General features: G+C 46.5%; 2 protein-coding genes across 15 annotated transcripts in view; one reads left to right on the top strand and one right to left on the bottom strand.

The window, feature by feature from the left end:
- Nucleotides 1-9,091, top strand: part of CIT (citron rho-interacting serine/threonine kinase) — a 145,766-nt gene extending 136,675 nt beyond the window's left edge. For 6 of the 12 annotated variants that reach the window (XM_039868284.1, XM_039868285.1, XM_039868279.1 and 3 more), the window contains 4 exons: nt 801-879; nt 1,017-1,196; nt 5,561-5,864; nt 6,657-9,091. In XM_039868284.1, the coding sequence (XP_039724218.1) occupies nt 801-879; nt 1,017-1,196; nt 5,561-5,864; nt 6,657-6,680 (587 nt within the window). In that variant the 3' untranslated portion in view covers nt 6,681-9,091. The remainder of the gene's footprint in view (nt 1-800; nt 880-1,016; nt 1,197-5,560; nt 5,865-6,656) is intronic. The other 6 variants (XM_039868280.1, XM_039868283.1, XM_039868277.1 and 3 more) reach the window with 3 other exon arrangements.
- Nucleotides 9,092-13,603: 4,512 nt separating this feature from the next.
- PRKAB1 (protein kinase AMP-activated non-catalytic subunit beta 1) lies at nt 13,604-23,343 on the bottom strand. Of its 3 annotated transcripts, none has more exons than XM_039868290.1 (8): nt 23,216-23,343; nt 22,855-23,022; nt 20,494-20,657; nt 19,181-19,274; nt 18,800-18,914; nt 16,609-16,742; nt 15,206-15,274; nt 13,604-14,955 (listed from the first exon to the last, which is right to left on the bottom strand). In XM_039868290.1, the coding sequence occupies exons 2-8, from the start codon at nt 23,011-23,013 to the stop codon at nt 14,878-14,880; spliced, it is 813 nt and encodes a 270-aa protein (XP_039724224.1). In that variant the 5' UTR covers nt 23,014-23,022; nt 23,216-23,343; the 3' UTR covers nt 13,604-14,877. The 3 variants fall into 3 exon arrangements, with proteins under 3 accessions (XP_039724224.1, XP_039724226.1, XP_039724225.1); XM_039868292.1 differs by having other exon boundaries at nt 13,604-14,727; nt 14,830-14,955; nt 22,855-23,323; XM_039868291.1 differs by having other exon boundaries at nt 23,136-23,323.
- Nucleotides 23,344-25,132: the final 1,789 nt, after the last annotated feature.

Here is a 25,132-nt window from a genome sequence, read left to right as displayed (position 1 = left end):
CCCAGGTTCAAGGCGAGGAGACTCCCCTGGGGCCCGAGTGCCGGCAGGCACGACTAATAGTCTAATGCCGAAGTAATAGTTTAGCACCAGGAGTGAGTGAGAATCTCCTTTTCCCTCTAAGACAGAAAACATCATGTCCTAGAGTGTCACTGACAGCATGATAAATAGTATTAAGACCAAACATATCTAATTAGCTCTGCAACCAGTCTTTTTTAATTTAATTGTTTTCAAAAATTCATATAATCAGTTTAAAAAGGTATACAATGAAAAGTCTCATCCATGTCAACTACCTTCCGAATTCTCCTTTCTCACTCCCTTTAGAAAAAGAAAAACAAAAAACCTTAACAGTTTCTTAGTCTTCTGGTACTTTATGAAAATACAGAGGCATGAAAAATATATCCTTATATGCCCCCTTTCTAAAATCATATTAGTAGCACACTTTACACATTATTCTGAACCTTGCCGTGTACACTGTAAAACAATGCAACTCAGTTTTTTCCCATATCAGTACACGGAGAGCTGCTTCTTGCATTTTTACAGCTTTGCAGAACCCCATGGTTGTACTGTAATTTATCTAACTGATCCCCTAGAATGTACCTTCGAGTTGGTCCCCACCTTCTGCTCTAACCACATGGCAGTGAACAGATGCGAACGTGCCTCATCACGCTGGCACGTGGATGTACGTGTGGGACCAGCTCCTTTACGTGAGGTTGCTGGGTCCAGGGAGGCATCGCGGCCGGGTTTTGATGTTCTCTCTGCTAACGCTTCCTTCACGCTCTTCCCCCATGGCGGCCGCGCAGCCTACAGGGAACCCTATCTGTTTGTGACCCACTTCAACTCACTCGAAGTGATTGAGATCCAGGCACGCTCCTCTCTGGGGTAAGCACTGCCCTCCAGGCCGCGGAAGCCTCCGCCGTTGGGGTTGGGTGTTGGGGCCGCTTGTGGGTTTCCTCCTTCCCGCCTGGCAGCGGAGGTCACCCGCCATGCAGATTCTCATCCGGTGCTGTCCTCCGCAGGACCCCTGCCCGAGCGTATTTGGAAATCCCAAACCCACGCTACCTGGGCCCTGCAATTTCCTCGGGAGCGATTTACCTGGCGTCCTCGTACCAGGATAAATTAAGGGTCATTTGCTGCAAAGGCAACCTCGTGAAGGAGTCCGGCACTGACCACCACCGGGGTCCCTCCACCTCCCGCAGGTACTGTGCCCCGCCTCTTCCTCATTACAGGGGCCGAGTGCTGTCTGCAAAGCAGAAGGGAATCTTGCTAAACTGGGTGAAGTTTTCCCAATATTCAGGCTCAAGCCACTTATTTCTTTGAGCTCGATAGCATTGAAATGACATAGTCACAGTGTCAGGAGGATTTAAAAATGCCCCCCTCGTAAAAGGCAGAAGGAAACGTCCGGCCTTTCTCTGGTGGGTATTTTCGGTGGCTCCATTTGGAATGGGGCAGGAATTATGCCTTCATTGCTTTAGTAGATATTCTACGGGGCTAATAGGGCTTGTTGTGGGAGGTTTAGTGGTGAATCAGCCAGATGAATCCCCTTTCCTGAGGAATCTCCAGGGGAGAGACACACACAATCAGGCACTTTCAGCACAGCTTAGAAGGACGAGGCTGGCATCTGGGTCGTGTAGGCACTGTGGGAGCTCAGAGGAGGGCCCCCTGCCCAGACTTGGGGGTCAGGGACGATTTCCCAGAAGATAGGAGGTCCTATGTATCTTTTCCTCTTTCTTTGCATGTTTTGTAATTTTTTGTTGGAAACCAAACATTCCAAATACAGTTATGTGGCAGCTCTGGAAATCAGGTCTCCCTCCCTGGGTTTGTTGTTGCTGCTTGTTTAGTGACTGTCCTAGACGAATTCTGTCAAGTCTGTTTGTTATGTTCCTCCACTGAAGTTTCTGGGGCTAGAGCTTTTCTCTTGAGGTAGCCTTGAGTCAGGACAAATGAAAGCTAGCCCTAAGAACAGTCTTTTCCAAGGAGTAGCCAGACAGGTTAGATAATGACAGTTCTCTGGGGACGGATCTTTCTGGGGAGCTTCAGTCCTGATGTGCTCCCTCCAGAGCCAGCTAGGCTGCTGATTTCCACAGCTCCTGAGGTTACAAGGCCCTCGGCTTTCAACACTGCCGCAGATCTGGGGAGAGAGGGATGGGAATAGTTCAAGTTAAAATGTCACAACGCTTGTTGTTCTTACTGAGATTCAGCTGTTTTTCTTGCATAAATGCTCTTTGAATTGTTGCAGATCCAGGTTGATGTGTAGGTTTGAGATGTGTAAGTTTAAGTTCTTGGTCCATAGGAAGGTCTGAGATTATTGGATGATCTAGGATTTTAATTTTCTGGACTGGTTTACAAACCTCATGTGTCTACCCTATGTAAAAGAGTCATGTGGACTCCCTGCCATGTGCCAGAGACAGTGGCACTGGGATACACAGATGAAGGGGACACCGGTTTTATTCTGAAGGGACTTGCAGTTGGTGGAGGAACCACCTCCAACATTACAAAATACTTAGGTCTAGCAAAATAGAGTCATCCATTTAATATTCTGAGACTATGTCCTAATTTTGCTGAAATGTAGGAGTTAGTCTGAAATGTTTGATTTTAATACCAGGAACTTGCCGGAAAACCAGAAGTACCAAATAACCAGCAGCTCCTATCTCTTTTGGCTTGACCCTGCCTCAAGGGTGACTTCTAAAGGGCTATAGTCCTCCCCTGAAAATGTCTAGATTTCATTTAAGTAGTTTCCAAGTGATGCCAAGAATCGGAGTGGATTTTTTTCCTCCATTGCCTCACTAGTGAGATGGCCAGGCACCTTCCTTCTGAGACTATATGGTATCTCTGTAATGAGTTACTTATTCTGTGGTTGAAAATGGTTCCAGTTCCTATGAACAGGGGCAGAAATAGTGCTGTTGCTTTCCTGCTGTTGCCAGGCACGTCTGGGAATCAGCAGTTAGTCTAGTTGCCTCCTGGTTTATAAAGTGGTCTTTTTGCTGCCGACTGCTTTGGGCAGGTCACAACGTAGAAAGCCAGCTTGGCTGAGTGTGATTCACCGCAGGCAGCATCGCCCTGGTCTGTTTAGCAGAGCAGGAAATGTAACTCTTTGCAAGAAACAGAAAAGTAACATGGTAGATTATTGTTTATTAATGGATACGGAGATGGAAGAATGCCCACTTGCCTGAAATGATGAGTGTTTTCTTTCATCCCAGTAATCTAAGCTGACACCCCAAATGGCCTTCTTGGAGCCATCTTTCTTCCCCTGGGCAGTAAGCTCCCTCACTTGCTTTATGATGGGCCTCTGTGGACACATTTTATAATTTCTCTTCCATTATAAATAGGCTTAATGTAATTCTACTTGGAATTCATTTTTTTATGTCTTCCATATCTTAAAGCCACATAACTAGAGATGAATATAAACTCTGATTTCAAGCTGTTGAAATCTGAGTTACCTCAGATTTTATTGCTGCGTACCCAGCTTAGGGAGATTCTAGCGCTCTAAGAATGTTATCTGAATCTTCACATCAAGAAGCAAGAGAATGACATGAACCATTCACAATGAACTGACCACTTATAAAATTATCTCCACTCACCAGCCTCTCTGTTTTACTGTAGAGCAGAAATTGGCAGACTTTCTCTATAAAGGTCCAGATAGTAAATATTTTTGGCTTTGCAGTCCATATGGTCTCTGTCTCAAGTACTCAACTCTGCTGGAGTGTGAAAGCAGCCACAGACAGTGTATAACCAGATGGGCATGGCTGTGTGCCAATAAAACTTTATTTATAAAAACAGGCATCTGTCTGCTTTTGGCCCTGAAGCTTGCTCTAGAGTAGGGTTCCCCAGCCCCCGGGCTGCAGACTGGTACCAGTCCGTGGCCTCTTAGGAACTGGGCCGCACAGCAAGAGGTAAGCAGTGAGTCAGAGAGTGAAGCTTCATCTGTGTTTGCAGCCGCTCCCCAGCGCTAGCATCACTGCCTCAGCTCCACCTCAGGTCATCAGGCATTAGATTCTCATAGGAGCACCGGTCCCTGGTGCCAAAAAGGTTGGGGACCACTGGTCTAGAGTCTCTTTTCTCTCACTGGGTTGATGTCTTTGCTGCTCAGTCGCTTTCAATAATGGGCATTGACAAAAGAAATTCTGGCAGTTAGACCAGTAATTGAAGAACAAGAAAATCAACAAGCTGATAAAGTGATAGCTGTTCCAAAGAGAAGGATTTAAATTTCAAGGATTAAGATAGGCCTTTGGGAAAACCAATGACACTTTCAAATATTTTTGAAGAAATTACTACGATTCACTGCCAAAGTCCAACATCGATGTAAAGGATGCCATATAATGTGTTAGCATACAATTTTTTTGAGAAAATTACAGCAAAATAAGTCAGTATGAGATTCGTTCTTGGTTTATTCTTAGAATCAGCATGTAATCACAGTTATAATTTAGATTTTTAAAATGTCTGGGATAAAATAAATTTATTTTCCTGATTTCTGCTTTTACTTTCCAAGATAAAGCTCCAATGAAAATATGTCTCCAGGTGGTATTCAGTATAAGATTTCGATCCCATTTTAAGGTTGTTTTTTCCCAGCACTAATTATGCTCACATATGAGAATCCGGATACTTTTTCTGCTCGTTGGGGTGGGAAGAAATTGACTTAGAAGACCACATTTGAGTTCTCACTGTATTTCTGGACCTCGCTTCTTCAGAGCGGTGGTTAGGGCCACGCCTGCTGAAATCTTTACCTGAAATACCTGGGCCAGGACTGGGTGCAGGGTTGGATTGGTCGTACAAAAAGGCCACAGTGTTTTCAATTGTTTGGTTATTAACCATCCGTCTTTGGGGCCAGGGACATTTTTTGAGCCAGCCCTGCTCAGTCGTTTCCTAATTATCTCAGGCCTGATCCCTACACTTCTTGCATCAGCGCTGGGTGCCACAAAGACTCTTGGAAAGCCACCTGGAGGGAGAGGTGACCACACACCAGGCCCAGGAGCGGGACAGATATGGCAGCTGACAGCGATGAGTACAGGCTTTTCTGAAAACTGCTCCCTTGTATCGAGGGCCTTTTAGCAGGCTTAACCCCGAAACGAGGACGTCCTTCTGTGCCTTCTCGGCTCTGGAAGACATGCGGTCAGAGTCTGGGGATTATGGCATCAGCCTGACCTGTATCGAGTCTCAGCTCTGCAGCTCACCAGCTCCGGCCAGTCAGCCACCCTGCCCGTGTCTCCATTTTCTTGTCTGTACAGTGAGGGTCCTGCCCGTTCCCCGCTTGTAGCACTGCTGTGGCAGTTTAACAAGGTGATGCACCTAAAGAGCTTAGCACAGGGCCTGGCACACAGTAGGTGCTGCTCAGTGGGTAAAAGCGTGCTCCGAGGCCAGGAAGCTTGATTTTCTTTCGTTGTCATCTTTGCTTTCTTCCCTGTCCTCCCTACCCAAATAAAACAAACAAAAAGCCCGAAGAACTCCAGGCAGGGTCTTTTTCTCATAGTCATTGTTGAGACTGGGGCACGGGGGCGGCCCAGAGAAGGAAAAGTCCCCTTTGGGGTTATGACTGCTCAGCTCCCCCTCCCTCTCCTGTCGCCAGCAGCCCCAACAAGCGAGGCCCGCCAACGTACAACGAGCACATCACCAAGCGCGTGGCCTCCAGCCCGGCGCCGCCCGAAGGCCCCAGCCACCCGAGAGAGCCAAGCACACCCCACCGCTACCGAGAGGGGCGGACGGAGCTGCGCAGGGACAAGTCGCCCGGCCGCCCCCTGGAGCGGGAGAAGTCCCCAGGCCGGATGCTTAGCACTCGGAGGGAGCGGTCCCCCGGGAGGCTGTTCGAAGACAGCAGCAGGGGCCGGCTGCCCGTGGGAGCTGTGAGGACACCCCTGTCCCAGGTCAACAAGGTGAGGCAACATCCGGAAGCCAGAGGAATGACCGGGGGCGGGGGGTGGGGTTGGGGGGGTTAAAGGGAACTCAGTTAACGTAACTCAGATTTTGTGAGTCACCTGACAAGGTTAGGAGGAAAATGTAGTTGATTTAAGAAAAGGCTTCCTATGCAAACGGATGCTGTGTGTGTGTACGTGTGTAACCCAACATGTAACAGCTACCAGAGTGTATCATTCTTGTCAGCAGTTTCTGGAGACGGTCTATGCATACAAGGAAATGTGAGTGTGTTCTCTCTTCTTAAACAAAAACACTACACAGAACGTTCTATGCCTTACTTTTTCAAACACACATACAAATACACATACGTCAAGAATTTTTCTGGAAGGCTACACAGAAACTGGTAGAAGTCGCTGTCTTCTAGAACTTAGAATCTTCTGTCACCGGAAGCTGATTTTCTGCCATCTGCAGGTCACTGTTGGCACCTGTGCCGGTCCAGAGAGGAGGAAAGCCATCTAGATGTTTTTTCTTACCTCCTTTTATTTACCGATGAAATGATGTATGTGCGTGCGTGCGTGCGTGCGTGCGTGTATGCGTAATACTAGAGATAACACGCATAGCTTTGGGGACTTTTCAGTGAACTTCAGTCCCAGAGGGACTCCAAGCTTTGAGAGTTGGCTCTGCTGGTTGGTGCCACCCTGCAGAGCACCACTGAGAGGAGGGACCAGGTGCTGCAGACTTCCTGTTTGGATTATGCAAAGAGCACCGCAGTCTCTGTGTTGCTACAATCCTCCTCCTTCTTTTGCTCCTAGGTCTGGGACCAGTCTTCAGTATAAATCTCAGTTCGAAAAACCAACTCCTCATCTTAATCTGCAGGAAAACACCAAACACTATGGGACTCTGCTGAAGGGGACCCCAGTGCCCATCTGCCCAGCCACTCCGTGGCACAGCTGGCCCCAGAACCCACCTCAGCACGGACACCCCTGCATCCAGGAGGTGCAGGGGGCTGAGGCTCTTCGGAGCTGTGGGCACCTTCCTGCAGTCATCCTCTCTGCACTTTGTTACTCTTTCAAAGCATTCATAAACTTTTGTACCTAGCTCTAGCCTGCACCAGTTCATCACAGGAAGCCAACCTGGCGCTAACTACAACGTGGTTAGAATCCTAATTAATAGCTTACTTTAAGATCCTAGGGTTCGTTGGGTTTTTTTCCCTTCAGTTTTTTTTCCGTCTTTTTTTTTTTTTTTTAAGACAACAATTCTTACTAGATTTCAATAGCAGTGTATTTCCTGTTGTAGTCATTTTTAGCTAGATCCCACCATCAGGTCTATGCTACTGAAACGTATTGTGGAAGCGCCCCTGCCAGTTGGCTAACCTCCTGCACTCACATAGGTTCATTCTCATTCTAGCCCATCCTCGCAGATGGCCCTGTTTTACCCAGGGTGAAGTCTTAGCCAAATGTTTACTGTTCTCATTGCCTTTTATGGCCTTGACGACTTCCCTCCCACCAGCTGAGAATGTATGGAGGTCTTCAGGCCTCAGCTTGGAGGCAGTGACTTGGGGCCAAGGGACCTCGAGGAGCTTTCCCTCCCTGCCCCTCAGCGTCATCTCCCCAGCCTGCTGTCCCCGCTTTCCATGTAGCTTTGGCCAGGAAAGCATGCAACAGACTCGCTCTGAGGCCAGCATTAATGGGTCTCTGGGCCCAGGAGGGGACTGGGGGCACCGACCTGCTGTCCGTGACGGCACGCTGTTCCCCATGCCGGGATGGGAGGAGACTCGTCCGGGAGTTCTGCATGGCCATTCACTGCATGTGCTGTCGCCCGGCCTGGCTGCCCGCCTTGGGTTGCTCTGCCAATGTACTAGTTCCATACCACAGCTTCCGCCGAGTCGAGACCCTCGAACGACTTGCCAACTCACTGGCCACAAAAAAGCTGCAGTCTGTAGTACTAAACAAACAAAAACCAAACGCTCAAGCCTTACGACCAGAGAAGGATTTCAGCAAACCACCACCTCACACACTTTCACGCTTCCTGCCGACTCCCTCGTGGATGACTCTGTTCACACAAAACCCAGCACGGTTCTACCCCACGAAACTGTGACTTCCCAAACGAGCCTTTCCCTAGGGCTAGACTCAGACCAGGAAGTTCGAGGAGGAAGCCGCAGCCCAACCCTACCCGCTCCGCGGGGTCGGGAAGCCCTCCCTAGGTGCAGTGTGGCTCACTTTTACCCTCCGTCAGAGTGCGACATTCCTGGCGACTGGTAAAGAACCAACTTAGAGGCTTTGCAGTTGGCAAGCTGACTAGCGGCCTTATTTCTGCCTTTAATCTCCCGCAAGGCATCTCTTGCTTCGGATTCTCCGTGACTCTTAGGCACGCCTCCAACAACCAAGGCACGTGCTAGGCAGGCGGACAGGTAGACCCGTTGCCACCACAGCAGGTGGACACGACCGTGTTTCAACCCATGTGTCCAGTTCTGACCACTTTCCAGATTGCAACCCGGCCCAAGTCCCGGCTCCTTCCTGCTCGTCTCTTAACCTAAGTGCTTTGTCATTTGATATGCCCATGGTCCTCCATGTCGTCGCGCCCTTGGCAGGTGTCATGCCTTCGTGTTTTATGTGCCGCTCAGAGTCTTGAGGCTCATACTGCATCCCCTCCCTCCCCCGGGGCAGGTCTGACTGAATGTTTGCTGAAGTTTCTGTCTCTTGGTCCACAAGTATTTGGAAAGGTCACTGAAAATTGGTGTTTCAGTCTTGGCATTTCATTTAGGATCTCCATGAGAAACAGGCTTCTAGAGCCCTGAAAATGTATATCGTGTGTCTCATTTGTGAAATGCTTCCTGCTATAGAACTAGCTCAAAAGACTGTACATATTTACAAGAAACTTTATATTCGTAACAAAAAAAAAAAAAAGGAAATTGAATTGGTTTCTACTTTTTTATTGTAAAAGGTGCATTTTTCAACACTTACTTTTGGTTTCAATGGTGGTGGTTGTGGACAGCCATCTTCATTGGAGGGTGGGGAGCTCCGTGTGACCACCAAGATGCCAGCAGGAGATACTGAAACATGAAATCGCAGTCAAAAGCTTATTAGCATAAATAAGATTCTAGGTCTCCAAAAGTGCAGGCTTTTTCTTCATTACCTTTTTTATTCAGAATGAGGAAAAGAACACAGGGAGCAATTCAAGATCCACCTTGAGAGAAATGGACTTTGCTGTTGAACAATAGTGAAATAAAGCAATGATTTAAAACGTTCGCTTTAGTGCAACGACCTCTTCTTTTCTCGAGAGAGACCATAAAAATCCGAGGTGTGGCCCGTGTCAGGCTTCTTATCCCGGCACGGGACCTCCCTTCTTTTAAACGGAGGCTTTCCTCTGGGGCGGTGGGAGCTCCACAGGGGTCAGAGCACGCTGCTGTCCGGGAATCGATAGACTGCCTACGTTCTCTTCCAGAAGTGCGACATTGTCGAAGTTCCTTGTCATTACATCCAATGAACCGTGAAGTGGTTATTAAGGTCACTTCACAGGACAGAGAGCAAGAAAGCTCCTTAGGTAGTCAGTCAGGCCCTGTTGAAAGGATTTCTCAAGAATGGGTTACCTAGAAGGCAGCTAGCTACTCAGGAAAACAGGTCACCTTAAAATGTCATTACCATAAGGCCACAGGGAATTTAATGGCGTAGAGTACATGGAGGCAGGAGTTCAGATCAAGGTGATTGAAAATGTAAATACTTATATTTTTAACTAGATGAGTTTTTACAGTCTGCAAGGTAAATTTTTTCTATTTTTTTAGTTTGTCGGTAAAATTTTGCTCGATCCAGGCAAAATCTTCAGTTTTGGCACGCCGTGATTTTTCTCATGCTTCCTGTTGCTTTTGATCTTTGATGTTTATTTTCCAGGGAGCAATCTGACCACAGTCGAAATCTGACTTGTGGTGTAGTATCCGACGTAGCTTGTGTCAGACAGGAACTGTTGCCATTCTGTTCCTCTTCTTTATTTTACTGTTGGGGATACAAATCTGCCAAAATCATAGCTGTTAAGAGTGGAAATAATTCAGAAGATGAACTAGTAAACTGTTGGAACCTTTCTTATATTAGTAGAAAAAGTCCATTAAATACCAACCAACCATTATTGTCTTGAGGATTCTTGTCAGCCACAGAATACTTCAAACGCATAAGTAAACACGGTTCATTCCAAAAGGAATGTACCAGAAAGGATCTTTGGACCCTAAGGAATGACCTCAAAGAAACAACTGACAAATTAGTCACATCACAAAATGAGGCCTAGCCTTCCATGCTACTCTTCCCGTGTCTTTAAGCAAAAATTAGATGTCATGTTTCTGCTCTTAGAATTTAATTTTGATAAGACTAAAGGGGCTGACTGCATAGCAAATTTCATAACTATGAAACTTCAGGATTTGGAGACTTAGGCCAGAAAAAGATGATTTACTTAACAGGACTGAATAACCGGCTTGTCTTCAAAAATGGGTCTCTTGAATATGATTTGCTTTAGAAAACATTCATGCAGATTTAAGTCTAAAGCTAGGCCCAGAGGGGTAGTACCAGCTAAGCTCTCAGTCTCATAATACAGCAGTTTAATTGGCCTATTCCAGTGGTTCTAAACCAGGGGAGACTTTGCTCTTCTCCCCCGAGGACAAATAATGTCTGGAGACATCTTTGGTTGCTACCACTAGAGTGTACTATTGGCACCTAGTGGGTAGAGGCCAGGGATGTGTCCTACGTGTCCTACGAATGCCTAGGACAGCTCCCACCCACCACAAAGAGTTATCAGGCCCCAAGTGTCAGTACTGCCAAGGTTGAGAAATCTGGGCCTGTTCTGGTCAGATTTCTTTCATGGCAGTTTAAATATTGCTTATGATGTCTAAAGCATGGCAACTGTCACTCTAGGCATGCAGTGTTTATCAGAGAAAAATGGTTTATCATCTGCCTCATCAAATGTTGAAGCTTTTATTTTCCTGAAGCTGGGAGGGTGGAAATATAGTATAGCGTTGCTCGCTTCATTTTCCCTTGAGTCTATCAATGATTAATGGAACTATTTATCTCAAAGGGATTGTTACGGGTAGAGGAAAAAAACCTTGAAGGTGACTTTGCTACTATATACAAGTCAGGCTACCTTTCAGAGAACCACAGAGGGAAAATAAGTTGACCCAGGGTATACATAGCCGGAGCTGTCTCTCATTCTCACTTGCTGTTGAGTTTTCCAGATGTGATGGATGAATTCACTCCAGGTGCGGCAGAAATGGCAGCGGGAAGGGCTGGCATCATCGTCCAGGCTAAGGCCCTTTGGCTGTATTTAGGACGAAAAAGATGAGGTAGTTGTGGGAGATGACCCTGCTGGCAGGGCCCAGCGGTTTATCTGAAGGACAGGGCCGGCCTCAGAAACTGTTCCAGCTTGCATGCTCCTCTCCAAGGGTCTGGCTCACAGCAGTGCCCACTCTTAGGAGTGCTCTGGGGGGTGTTTTTACACTTAGCTGGGATGACTTGGGTTTTAGAAGAAATGCATGTTTCTAACTTGTTTTTTCCTGAAGACAATTACAATTGGCGTTCTAGGGCAGAAGGCTCTAGTTTCTTTTCTCCACTGATTTGCTGATCAAGAGAGATGCTAAGGAGAGACTGTTTAGGGGCTGGATAGAGATTTGAGTGGTCCATAGATTTGGGTCTTCATGAATTCAAACTTTGTAAACACTGGTGGAGGGTCAGGTGTCAGGAGAACAGAGTGTGTGCTCTAAATGAAATCATGCTCGTCTGCAAGTAACTGAGCTAAACAAAAATGAAATTTTGCTTTTCTCTAAAACGGTGGCGTCTCTGACCTCAGCTGTGGGTGGTATCGCTTTGATGTTCTGGGTTTCAGGCGTGGCCTTTGGAGGTTTGTTAATTGAGCTTGAGGTGCTGGCACTTTTTCTCCCCTGACCCCTTGACTTCTTGTTTGTGGCCACATCCCGTTCATGTTGTAAAAGCTTTGGGGCTCCCCACGTGAAATGAAATGAGCCTATGGACCATCTAGTGCTAGTCCAATCCCTCTCATTTTCTCATGGGAAGAAATCAGACTGAGAAGTCATGTGATTTGCCCAAAGTCACCTAGCTAGTCAGCGACTGAACTAAATTGACATCCCTAATCTCAGTCCAGTGTGTACACTCTGGCAGGGGACGCTGGGAGAATGAGAGATTCCGATGCGGTGCCAGGCTTTGGCCTGGTCTCAGAGCACTATTGATTTTCCTGTTACATCCCTAAGTGGAACCAGAGGGACAGAAATGGCCTTGCCTGGCTCCTTTGACCTTTGGTTTCAGTATGATGATGTGTGTGGTTCTCTTTTCCCTTCAGTACCATTTTCACAAATTCGTAAAGGCCTTACCTTTGTTTCCACAAATATATTTGTATATGTATTTCCGGAGGAAAAAAATAAGTCTTCTTTCAAAAGCAATTTGAGTTAAGCTTTAACCAACCATGTAACCAGTCTTCACTCATAATGGGAATGCTAATACAGAAAGTGTTACCTGCCGACACATCCCCCAGTTTCCATTGCATCGGCCTGTGCCCCTCTACCACTGCAGTCACCTCGCTGGGTCCCCCCTGGCTCCTGGGCTGCAGAGGACTCTTACCAAGTTTATTGGCTCCAAATGAGTTTTTACATTGGATTTTCACTTCGGCTTCTTCTGAACTTTGTGGGTAGAGCCAATTCACAGGCTGGATTTTCCAACTTCCTGCTGTTCCCCCTTGCAGCCTGGGGCTCCCGGCTCCCTCTGAGCCCTGTCTCTAATTCAGGTTGCACAGAGGCAGTGCTGTTCTGGGCCAGCTCATGCGGGGGGGCTCCCTACCCAGTGTGGGTATCAGACCCCAGCCCTGGGGGCCCATCGCTGGGTCCTGGCCCCACCTCTCGTCCCCGAGTCCCCACTATGGGCCGAGGGTCTGTGCTCACAGCTCACCCACATGGCCATGGTTTTTTCATTTCCAGTGCTCAAATATACCCCTTTACACTTTTTAAGCTTGGCTACATATTTCCAATTGTATTTAAAAAATATTTTATCTTGTTCTGGAAAAGAGTATTTTTGTGTTTCCTTTTATTTATTTGCGTAATCTCTACAGTTCCTTAAATCTAGAGTTCCCACACCACTAAGGGTTTTTAGGGTGAAAGGGTTAATTACCCCACCAAGAATGCTAAGTTACTCTTCACGTCAAGTGGACCAGATGACCCAGGGGTCCCCTTTACTCCCAAATTGTCGTTTAAATGTTTCCTGATGCCTGGGAAGAAAAGGCTTATGAAAGGGACATCTGTAACCTTCCATCTTTTGGGGAGAAGGGACAGAGCCCCTTTCAGCTGGTGAGAATAGCTGACTCTAGAACATTCTGCTGTCTTCCAAGCAGGTGTCATGACCCTAGGCTCCCCTGCAGTGCTTGCTGATGGACAAAAGGAAGCAAAACCTCTGCCCTGGGGACACCCTCAACCTGCTGAAACCAGTAACCTTCGCTGCTCCCTCTCCCCACATTCCCCTCGGGCCTGAGTGGTTCAAAGGGGCTGGACTGTTACAGGTCCCTTAATAACCTTCCAAACTCTTGTGTGCTGAGGTGGGTCAGGGAATGGCCTTCAGCCTTGAGGCAGCTGGAGCCTCACTGTGGGGTACCACAGGATGGTACTGTCAGCAATGTGTGCTCAGGCATGAAAACTGAAAAAGCACTGTGATGAAGAAGCCTCTGGAAGAGTGCCAGTCTCTCCTCCAAATGACTGAGAATCAGAGCTTTCTCCGAGCGCATGTCCTATTATGTTTACAAAAGTTTTATTGAGACTTGTACGTCATCGTAATTCAATGTTTTGAAAACAGTAACAAAAAAGGGTATCCGGACTCTGGTTTACCAGATTAGCACTGGAAACCAGGGAGCTCATTCCTCGGTGTCCCAGCAGGAACACGGGGCATGATGACAGCTTCTGCTGACTTGGGGACAGGAACCCGTGCTAACGGGCACATCTGTGGCATCTCCCTGGAAGCCAAGCCGAGTGCAAAGGGGTTTGCTTTGGTCCAAAGGATGTCTTCTTGACACAAATTTAGTAGGCTGCTGTCAAGTCCAAGTTCCTCTGGAATAAGCAAAGTAACTGCTACATCCTTCTTTGCCAAGTAGGGACAGAGATCCTGAGCAAGGTGTCATAGGCTAGGGTAGGGTGCTTCTCCAAAGTTCTCTTGCTAACACTGTCACCTCATTACGATTAGAGTAAAAAGCTGGGTAACTTTCCAGCTAACAGTGGTCAGTCCTCGGGATCATCCAACTTAATGGGGAAAGTCGGCAGCAGTTTTCGGTCTGCTCTGAGAGCGGATTATTGCTGAGCGGTTTGTTCACATGATCTGTGTTCTAGTTGGGGTGATTAGAAAATTGCCCCAAGGCTGCAGAGTCAGCCGCCTCTGGTTAAAAACAAAGACACAACTTAGTGCACATACGTGTAAATAACAATTGTAAAACTTCATCTGGAAATCAGACAGGTTCTAATTTCTATAGAAATGACAGCTCCCTGGAGCAGAGAACAGGAATGATATTGCTTTGATTTCAGAGGACAGGCAACAGCAACACTGTGTGAGTTGGTGCCACGGCCAGGCCTCACTAGAGATGAGTCAATAGCCTTAAAAATGCACATAACGATTAGAACTTTTGTGTGGCCTCGGTCCCTGCTTTCCAGATTTTTACTAGCAAGATGGCTAGTGTTTATTTTTGGCTTAAGAAGAATCTCCAGGACCAGTTCAACAGATGTATATTTCGAGCTGCACCCGTCCTCAGGTCCGGCGGTGGGGCTGCACACCTGCTGTTTCTGAACTGCATTCTTGGTCACTGCGTGTTGAGATGCCCATTACAGACCAAGGAGCTTCAGGAGCTGCTGTGCCTGGAACAAACCTTCAAGTAGGAGGAGTAGGGTAGGTACGAAATGTCTTATCAAGAGTGTGAAATGAGAAATTTACAGTCCATTCCCTCTAGTGGGAAGCATGCATGTGGAACCTGGTGGTGCAAATTGTCCCCTGGCGCCCACTGCTGGCTCCCAGGTCTTCATATGGGCTTGTATAACAAGGTGGTGACATACTTTTTCTTGTACCGGTGGGTTGCGCTGAGCACCATCACTCCATCCTGGGGAAGAGGGCGGAAATGGTCAAAGGCCGGACTAAGTCAGGGGGCTCACACTCCAGAGCTCATGAGAATCACCAAGGGGACTTCCTAGGAACGGACACCCAGGCCCGCCTTCAGGACCGGGGCCGGTGGGCCTGCGTCCGGTCTTGGAAGCTGCCTTTCGGATAAGGACGCCAGGTAATTCTGTTGCTGGGGGCCTCGGAGCACACTTTGAGAAACACAGCTCTGACAGCGACAAACGTGTCATTACCTTGATAGAAAGCGCATACAGGTGGTTCAGCATGACGTGGTTGGGCTCAGGGAGCAATGCCGGATCGCACTGTGCGGGAACAGAAACCTATGTGAGCGTTTAGGATTTGGAGATAAAGATTCCCGCTTTATTTCACAGCACCGGATGGATAGCAAAGGAAAGGAGGTGGGTTCTCGTGCCCACTTCCCAAGATGACAGGCGAGGTGAGTCAGGCCTCATGCTCCAACTAAGGGGCACTTGCCGTGTGCCTGCTGGGCTCGCTGCTGTGTGTCTCTGGGCAGGCTTTACCTTGGCCTCTGAAGTGTGGGCCGTGGCTCTGTCCTCTCACTGAAGGAGAGGAAGGAAGAGCGCGCTTCCAACAAGTGCACTTTTAGAGAAAGTAAGAAGATACAATCTATACCGAACGCCCCTGAGCAGTGGATTGCAAACCTGTGCCCGGAAGACCCAGACAGGGGGCCTGGACAGGGAAATGGGGAGGCACTACTGCTCCACAAGGGCTCACACAGGACAGGCGCTTACGGCTGCCACACCTTCCAATTTTTTTAAGAGTGACCATAGATCTGGATATTTTTCAATGTACGTTCCCCAATTTTATAAATGATACTTCAAAAGAGAAAAGACAGAGGGGAAAAGCTGGCTCAGCAGCTGACGTATTCTTGGGCACTCTCGACATGGGGCGAGGGGACCTGCTCCTGGAGTGGCCACGGGTGTGCGTGTGGCTCATCTCAGTACATGGGCACCCTCTTCTGGGTGGGGTCTGGAGCTGCAGCTCCCTGTGCTTTTCACCTTATAAACACGTGTCTTTTAGGCAGTGGCCTGGACAAAGCTGAAGAATATCTAGACTCAGGAGTTAGGCCGTGTGTCCTGAGATGGGAGAACCGGCAAATCAGGTTAAACTAAGTAGACAGTCAGCCACCAGGGACGGACGGGGTGCTCTTCAGGGCCCAGGAAGACCCGCACTTCTTTTTGGGAGTAATATTGGTCTCCCAGAGGAAATGTGTGTTACCCAGATACCCCAAAATCTGATCCAGGTGCAGTGATGTTTCTGAAAGCAATCTGATTCTAAAAATTGGGGGCCAGATGAGGAATTCCATTATGCAGTTTACTGAGAAGAGGTAGTGATATATTTTGTCATGAAATTTAAAAGGAGTGGGGCCTAGGCTGAAGCTGGAGTGAAATGCGAGGAAGAAGTCAGACAGGCTTTGTGGAATGGGGAGGCAGCACCCACACTCGAGGACATCTTGCTAGTAGCCTGTTTCCACGTGAGAGGTGGCCCCTGGCACTTAACACACTGATGGGTGACGCTGAGCTTTTTCACCAGCTGTTTTGCAAGAGATGGACAGAGAGGGGAGCAGCTGAACATGACCATGGAGGGTGGCCCGGGCAGACACCTGCATACTCACAGAAATCCCCGTGTCCTTATTCAGGATGACCTGGAGCAGATGCGGGGGGAGAATGGGTGGTGCTTTAAACCGCTCTTCTGGTTTTGAGACGTAGGGCTCCTGATGGTAGGGTCCTGGTGGAGAACTGGACAGTTCTGTTGGGAGATGGTGACAGGACATTTACTTTGAAAATTAGGAGTTCTAAGAGACATCTCATTTATGGTACTCTCTAGTGTTGGCTCTTGTTCCAATACAGATTTATACTTTCTTGAAAGATATATAGGCCCTAAGGGTGAATTGCAGAGGCAGTGAGAAAACCCTTCTGGAATTTCGGTGACTGGCATAAAAATTCAGCAGTGAACTCAGTTGCCCTGGTGGAAGATGGCAGTTTTTGCAAAGCCAGTGAGTCCTAATCAGACTAGCAAGCAGGCTGCTCGCAATAGCCTAACCTACCACGCCAATGCGAATGATGCTGCTTCTCGCTTCGGGCCAAGCTGTCAAATACTGGAAAGCCTAAGGCTCCACGTGAGCTTAAGTGGCTAAACCCAAGTTATGAGCACCACCAGCCAGAATAAAACAGAGGATCAAGCAGCCTGTTTATACACAGGTTATACGAGGCACTGGCACATTTCGAAACAAAACAAAATTGAAAACCTGATCTCTAAAGACTCTTGACTCTATCGCTCTAAGGTTCTTTTCAAACTCTTGCTTGAGTATCTTGATTATACAGATATATTGAGAAGCTTCTAGAAGTGTTGTGTTTCACAAGGTTAGAAGCAGCTCACTCAGAGATGTCTGACCAGCTGGAAGGGATTGAGCTGTTATTCAAAGGACGTCCGGGATGGGCTGGCCACCTGAGCCTTGGGCTGTCTGGAATAAATCTGACACGGGCTGGCAGTGCCAATTCCCTCAACGTCATTTTCTAGAGAACAGGCTCCCTTCACACGACCCGATAATATCATAGCAAGATACTGAGAAGAGCATGAAGTACAGAAAACTGAGCCATTAGGAGTAAAAAAATATTTTTAAAAAGTGAATGTCTAAATATGAGAAGTCTACAGAGAGCATGAAATTGGTTGACCAGCAGTGAGGGGTCAGTTTTCTTTCCCCGGGTGATCTATGCTGCGGAAATGTAACTAAAAGCTTTGGTATGTGGCCTAAAATTAACATTTCTATTCAGGCATTTCCTCCATTCCCCAATTCCCATCTATCTAAAAAGAAAGAACTGATTTCTATAAAGATTAAGTAGCTAGCCAGTTAGAAGAGCATAATTTTCAGATTTCCAATTCCTACTCAACACCTGACCTGGCAGCCACAGAAGCCCACCACAGTCCAGTTACCACTGTGATTTCTGAGCTGACAAGAATAAGGGGTCCTGCTGGCGGAACCTCCAGGCTCAGCAAGATGACAATGAAGAATCATCCTGTAAACTGAACTGAATCCGTTTTCTTAGACTGGCAGGCAGTCCTGGAGACCCTTTTCATTGCCTCCCACAGGGGTCTCCAGGAATTGTTTACACCCTGCAGTGCAGTTGCTGTTGACACTTTAGATTATAACACAACCTTGCTCCTGAACTGCACATATTATGTTTCCAGGTAGTTTCTTCCTGTGGGTTTGGATACAAAGCAATGTATTGAAAGGTCTGTGATTGGATGACTCTTCGAAGACGAGAAAGTTTCCTAGGGCTGCACTGAGCAGATTGTGCTATGTGGCCTGCTTCCTGTGGTGAGCTTCTTTCACCCTGGACAAGGTGCTAATGTACCACCCAAGTGACGGCCAAGGTCACTGAGGTGTCTGTTTATCACCCGTCAGGCTGAAACTCTCCAGGTACCCTGAGAGGGTCACAAGCAGGCAGGGAGCTAGCAGACTTCCCCAGCGCTGGCTCATCACTGAGCCGAGGTAACGCTCCTGGGCCCTGCCCCTGTCACCAGATCAAACTCTGGTTCGGTTTCAATTGCCTGCTCTCTGTGACAAAGCAGCCCTACCAAATCCTGAAGATGCCCCCCAAACCGACTTACTGCTCCCTCGGGGCAAGATTTCAATGATCTGACCTGACACAGTTAAGAATTAGTTTTGTGGCTCTTTAGGAAGCTACAAACATCCACTTGATGGGGCAGCTTGGGCTCAACAGTGAGAAAAACAAGAATAAAGAATATTTCTCGACGGCACCGCCCCCACCTGCACACACGTGGTATAAAATAACCGTCCATACCAGACACATCGGAGCACTTTTGGGAATCCACCATTAATGCGTCAAATACTTCAAAGTCGGTTTTCTTCACTTGAATGATGTTGTTAACTGTGCCAAGCTGGCTGGTTACTACTGGCTGGGAAGAGACAGACGGGCAGACGTCACAACGCGAAAGGTCTCTAGGGTTTAGAATTTCTGGCTGGAAGGGCTTAGCTCCTGGCTAGCCAACCCACTCCTCTCGGTCAAGTATGCCAGTAGTCTGACAATTAGCATTGCTATTTAGCTCAGCCACACATAGGGACTTTTACCAGCAAGACAAAGGGAACTGATAACAATCAATAAGGAAGGTGACTTGTTTGGATTCTGCGGCCATCAGGAGACCGAGGGCGGGAGGAAGAGTACCTCGGAAGGGTCGTGTGTCCACTGACCATCCACGAAGAACTTATACTGATGCTCTCCTTCCGGCAGGTCCAAGATGGCAACGAAGTTATTGTGGCTGCAAGGAAAAAGGAAGCAGACGTTTGTAGCTGGGTGGGCTGCCCTTTTAGCTTACTTACAAAACCCGTCATAGAGCAAAACAAAACCTTTCCAAGTAAAACCAAGAGTTCAGCCGCAGGAGAATAAACATTTTTAACCAATTCAGACAATTCAATAAAATGATCTCAATCTAGAAAACGTACAAGGAAGCAGCAATACAAGAGGTTTTCTTAAAAACTCACTTTGCTCAACTACCAGGAATCCACAATCCTACCATCAAAAAGTCAACGAACAGGCATCTGTCCTTCTCAACTTGCATGCAAAGCACCACCTGGCAGCCTGGATGCCAAGGAGATGGCAACACACGATCACCACCGCACTGCCAGGTTTTACCCTTCTCAGTTTGCCTTGGGCGGGAGAAGGGATCAATTTAATAGGATGCATAAACAGTTCTCTAAAGAAACTCATGTAACTACTAGGAGGTTCCAGAAAACCTCTTTCATTCGATCGTTTTGTTTCCCTGAATTGAAGTGACTTTGTAACTGTGCCCAGCGTCTCCCTCCTACACCATTACCCCTAGAAAAGCAGGCGGTTCCCAGACATCAGTGAAGCCTGGCTCAGCGGGGCACAATTTCTTCTTCTGTTTTGTCAAGAGTACTCACTAGAGAAGATGCTTTTTCATTGACAATCTGAGAAAGAAGTCCATGCTAGGGCTCCTGATAAAGTCCTTTACTAGTCTTGTTAATGATGCCTCTGTAACATGGACCTTTCAAACAAGAGTAATAAAGACTGAGTCAAAATTAGGAGGAACCTCAGTGGTCATCTGGCCCAATACTCCCTTTTTACAGATACTGAGGCTCAAGTTAGTTCAGCCAACGTGGATTCAAATCCCAGTTTCAAAGATTCTCAGCCTAGATGCTCTCTCCCTTGCACCAGGAATAGATTTCTTTCTGAAGGACAAGTCCTGCCTGAACAAACACACAGCTGAATATCTGAAGTGGAAAATGCCGGTGAAACCGAAATACTTGTAACTGAGAGATGTTTTCTCTAAGTCTGCTCTAAACCTAGAGACTACTTGGGTGTGAGATCGGAACTCTACGAATTATTAAGCCAAGGTTATTTTTCCATTCAGCAGCCATTTCATAAGAACATCACTTTCTATTCACCTGTAGAGATCACACAGAAACAAGAATATCCCTGGGTTAAGACAAATATGTGCACACTCCCCGGCCAATTACCTTCTCGTGAGGGGAAGTTTACTCCAGTTGTTGAAGGACCCAGATAAATACACTTCCTTTCCGCCCCCCGTCCATCGAAATACAGTTGGTCGAGCCTGGGCGGGAGCTTTATCGTTCACTTCCAGATCCTGCTGCCAGGCCAGGAATTCCTCCTTCTCTGGAGCCTAGAAACAGAGCTTACTCAGGGACAGGAAGTCACTAACGAACTCTTTACAGAGAGAGTTACCCTAACACTGACAGTTCGTGCCAAAGAGGCAACTGTACCAACCTAGATCATACTCAGGCTCATTCACTGACTAGCTGTGCACCTCAGTTTCCCCACTTGCAAAATGGAAATAAAAGTAACTATTTCTTAAATTAATTGTGAAGACCGAGTGAGAAAGTCCATGTAAAACGTTGTGCACAGTGAGTGCATAAAAATTGTTAATTACTATTGTCATTATTAAAAAGGGCTACCTTAAAATTCTAGGAGAAACTATAAAACTCACTTGGAAGAAGGCTGAAACGAATTCAAGACTGGCTTAATAAAGGTCATTTTCCTCCCTTAAGTAAGCAAGATTTGAAGTATATGAAAATTTATTAGGGACAATTCCAGAGCTGTCAACTTGAAAACTGGCACATCTAGATTCTAAGGAAGGGAAAAACTATTCAGAGTGGCCATCCCCACACTGGAGAGAAAAAGGTAAATAAGACAAAGACACCCTTATTATGGTAAACAATAACTTCCAGTGCAGGAAACGATGTATAACTGATATGTTTCAGTATAAGAAAAAAACATGTCTGATCTGTCTGGATGAAATATATATTGTGGTTTTGGATCGTTTACATTTTTCCTAGTCAGAAGCCCATGAATTTAAAAGAGTAGGAGTTCCAGGAGGGAGACTCTTAAAGGTGTCTGGCAGGCTTCTAACACCTTCATTTCAAATAATGACCTGAGCGTATCCTAAAAGATGACTGCATTCTTTGAGCTTAAAAACATCTATTACAGGTTAAAGAACAACTAACTGGAATCCCTTTCCACTGAGGATGCGGTAACTAATCACAGCCAAAACGGTGGACTAGTGCAGTTAAAAGAACCCATGACTTTTTTTTGCTAAACATTTCTTACAGGAGTTTTGGAACTGCAACAAAACAAATACTTTTTGAAGAAAGTAGTTTGCTTCTTATGATGTCTTAAATTGTCATCCTGGGGCCAAAATTATTTCTGGGGGAAGAGACATCAAGTCACTGGAAAATAAGATTCCAAAATTTACTTTACATAGCTTCTCGGGAATGCAACAGATTCAGAAAGTTAGTTCAAATATAAGGCTATAAGGCCAAGTAAAATCAGTCTCTTTATAGTTAGACTCAAAGCCAAGATCCAAGTGAAGATACAAGATAATAATGTGATCACCCAGCCCAACATGAAAAGGAATGTGTGTAAAGTTGGAATGCGCTACCATACAATTAGCCTAATGTACAATGATGATTAATATACAGGTGGAAACTAACAGGATGTTAGACTGGGCATGGGGTGGGGGTGTATGCACCTTAATTTCCTCCAAACCTACTTTGTTGCATTGTTCTTAGGAGGTTCTTTGTTTTTTAGGATATACCACATTCATATCTGCTGCCAGAATCACTAAGTGTCTTTGGACCAGGCCTTGCAGCTGGAACCAGACCACATGAGGTGGTTAACGGGAATGTGGCTGAAGCAAGAATCAAGAATCAGCTTCAGTTTTTGTCAAATTAAAGCAGACTGCAGCAGGATGTCCAATTTGGTCTGCAAAAATGTTTGCTTTGGCCTGTTTAAAATATGAAGTCATATTTAAGCAACACAGGAGAGATGATGAGTCGCGGCTGGCTGCCTCCTTCAGAATGACACTTCACTGACGCATTGACCACCCGAAATTTTAGACAATACTGAACACCTCTAATGTGTGTTCTGGTTCATCTCCAAAACCGACAATAAACTGCAAAGCCGACTATTAGAAAGAGTGCCAGTCTTCCTAAAGGTGAGGGAAGATTTCTCAAAGTTGTGAAATTAATTAGTATACCTAAGAGAAAAGCAGAGACAGGCTGTTAATGCTAGCTCCACGATCTTAATTAAGAATCCGAAACTGTCCCTGAGCAGCTTTCTCCTTAATGATGTTAAACAAAGTGAGTTCCTCCTCTCTCGGGGTGACTTTCTCATATCAGTAATTAGACACTGGCTCCTGGGCTGCTCAGAGGGCTCATACAGGGCCATCTGGCTTTCAAGTGCATAGGCTGAAGTATCTACTCCCTCCCTCCCACTTTTGATGAGTTTTAGAGGGGTTATGGCCGGGGATCTAGTAGATCTCAACATTAATCAAGAGAATAAGATTCCCCACCTCCCCTCACCTTGATGTCCTCGGAGTGGAAGAGGTCGGCGTCTTCGGGGCTGTCCATCAGGATCTTGGGCCTGTCCCCATCCTTAGCGCCCCCCGAGCTGTCCCTTCGGGGCGTCTTATGGCCGCTCTGCCGCTCCAGCGCGGCGCGCTCGCTGCTCGTGTTGCCCATGGCGGGAGTCTGCGGGGACACCGGGAAGCCGGACCGGACCTCACTCCAGGGAAGAGACAGGGGAACTCCCGGAATCAGGGGGGTCACAAGGATCCTAAGAGTCAGAGCATGGGGTACCGCACCGCTTGGGCTAGGGTTCCGGGCCGAGATCCCGTTTAAGCTGGCTCAGCAGGACTGGCGAGTTTTCACAACCGCGCTTTACCTGTTCTAGCGGCGACCGCACGAACTCAAGGGGCGAGAAGATAACCCAACATACTCCCGACAACTCCCCCCACCTCCCAGCAACTTCCGCTTCCAGCACTTCCGCACGGCGGAGCCTACCGGGTGGGGGTGGCTGCTGCCGGCTAAGCAGAGAGATAACTCTTCCTCACTTCCGCTTCCGGTCAGGATTGGCCGTGACGCAGGCGCCCCGAGGCGGCTTCCTCGGGCCTCGGATTGCGCAGTCGCAGTTGGCAGATCCGGCTGGCCCAGGAGCGTGCTGCCGAAGGCCGGCAGGGGGCGCACCAGCGCGCGGACCGTCTGGGTCGCCCTCCCCGCGCAGGGGTGAGTGATGCGCTTGGATTATTTCAGTTATCTTTGGCCACTTCTAGTTAATTCTACACTCTGCAACCAAAGGGTTCGTTTTAAAGGGCAAATATAATTCAGGCTCGTCTTGTTAAAGCCCTGTAATGTGCTAGCTCTCATGCCTTTGAGTGCCTGTTTAAAACGCAGATCCCCAGCCCTAATCCCCAGAAATTATGATTTCCTTGGAGCTCTGGATTGGGGTGTGTATTTTAATAAGCAATCCAGGTGATTCTGGTCCAGGTAGTCTTGAAGGTGCTTGAGTAAAATGACATACCATACGATTTCTGGAAATTTCTCGCGTCTAGTTGCTTGGGGGTTGTAAAATGTTGGAGTTATTAGTGTATTTTTTTAAAAATGAGAGCACAGCCTTTTGATAGATAATTTTGCAAAATATTTTGTAATCAACTTTGGAGACATAATTTTGCATAAAATGCATTTACTTATTAATGCTTGCTGTTTACTGTGGCCAGTGCTTCAGCAAGAAATGTGTAAACATGTACTAAAATATTCAAATCTTCTCACTGTCAGTCTCTGTCATGGTGTTCTTGTTGTGTGTAAAATTTTATTTTTTGTTTTTGCGTGTATCTCAAAATGATTCGTATTTTCTGGGCCTGGTTATGCATTTTGTCCACTGAACAAACAAACATTTAGTACTTACAAAGTGCCAGACATTGTGCTAAGTAAATAGGAGACACAAATGCCTAAGAAAAATACACCTTCATATTGGTGTACAATTTTTACTTATAGGAACCTTTTACAGAAATACACATGTGAAAATTATATGCAAGCAAGTTCATTTGCAGCATTATCTTTAATGCCATAATACATTAATTCTGAGACGAACATTTTAATCTCTCTGAAACTCGGTGTGTTTTATAGTCAGTGGAATCTTAGATTTGATGAAATAAGGAAATGAAAGCTGCACATCCTAAAAAGATTGTCAGTAGAAGAATGACTTAATGAATTAAACACATTCAATGTATGGAATACTGAGCAGCCTTTAAAAAGGAGGAAAGAATTACAGGGGTAATAATAACAAGTGTCTGTGACATTCCAAATTCCCAAACAAGGGTAGAACAATAGAAGTTAAGAGCATGAGCTCTGAAGTCAGCCTGCGTGGGTTCATATTCTGGCTTTACCACTTAGTAACTGTCACTTTGGTTTCCTCTTTCGTGAAATGAGGAATACAAATAAAACATACCTTATAGGCTCGTTTTGCAAATTAATTGAGAACATGTACAAAAAGTGCCTCACAGAGTACCTGACTCTTAGTAAACATTCAATAAACATTAGTACTTTTATTGGCATTGTTATGCTTGCAAATGGAAAGTTCTGGAAAGATGTACAACATGCTATTAATAATGGTCCCCTCTGGGAAAGGGAGTGGGATTGGAAAAAGGAGTAGAAAGGAAACTTTCACTTTTTAGTTTATTTGAAAAATAAACTTTTGAACATTTTTCTACTTCAAGGATGTACTACTTTTGTAATTTAAAAATACTTTTTAAAAGACAAAATAAGACATGGTTTCAGCCTGAAAAGGATCCATAGAGGTGGA

This window comes from Pteropus medius, unplaced genomic scaffold (assembly GCF_902729225.1).
Source record: "Pteropus medius unplaced genomic scaffold, Ma_sr-lr_union100, whole genome shotgun sequence".
Taxonomy (NCBI): Eukaryota; Metazoa; Chordata; class Mammalia; order Chiroptera; family Pteropodidae; genus Pteropus; species Pteropus medius.
This window is presented reverse-complemented; position numbering and strand designations above follow the sequence as displayed.

Coding starts and splice junctions, on each gene's coding strand:
- PRKAB1 (XM_039868290.1), bottom strand. CDS start 23,013: ATGGGCAACACGAGCAGCGAGCGCGCCGCGCTGGAGCGGCAGAGCGGC. Junction 19,275..20,493: donor AAACTTCCCCTCACGAGAAG/GTAATTGGCCGG, acceptor TTTTCCTTGCAG/CCACAATAACTTCGTTGCCA. Junction 15,275..16,608: donor ATAAGGACACGGGGATTTCT/GTGAGTATGCAG, acceptor GTTCCCGCACAG/TGCGATCCGGCATTGCTCCC.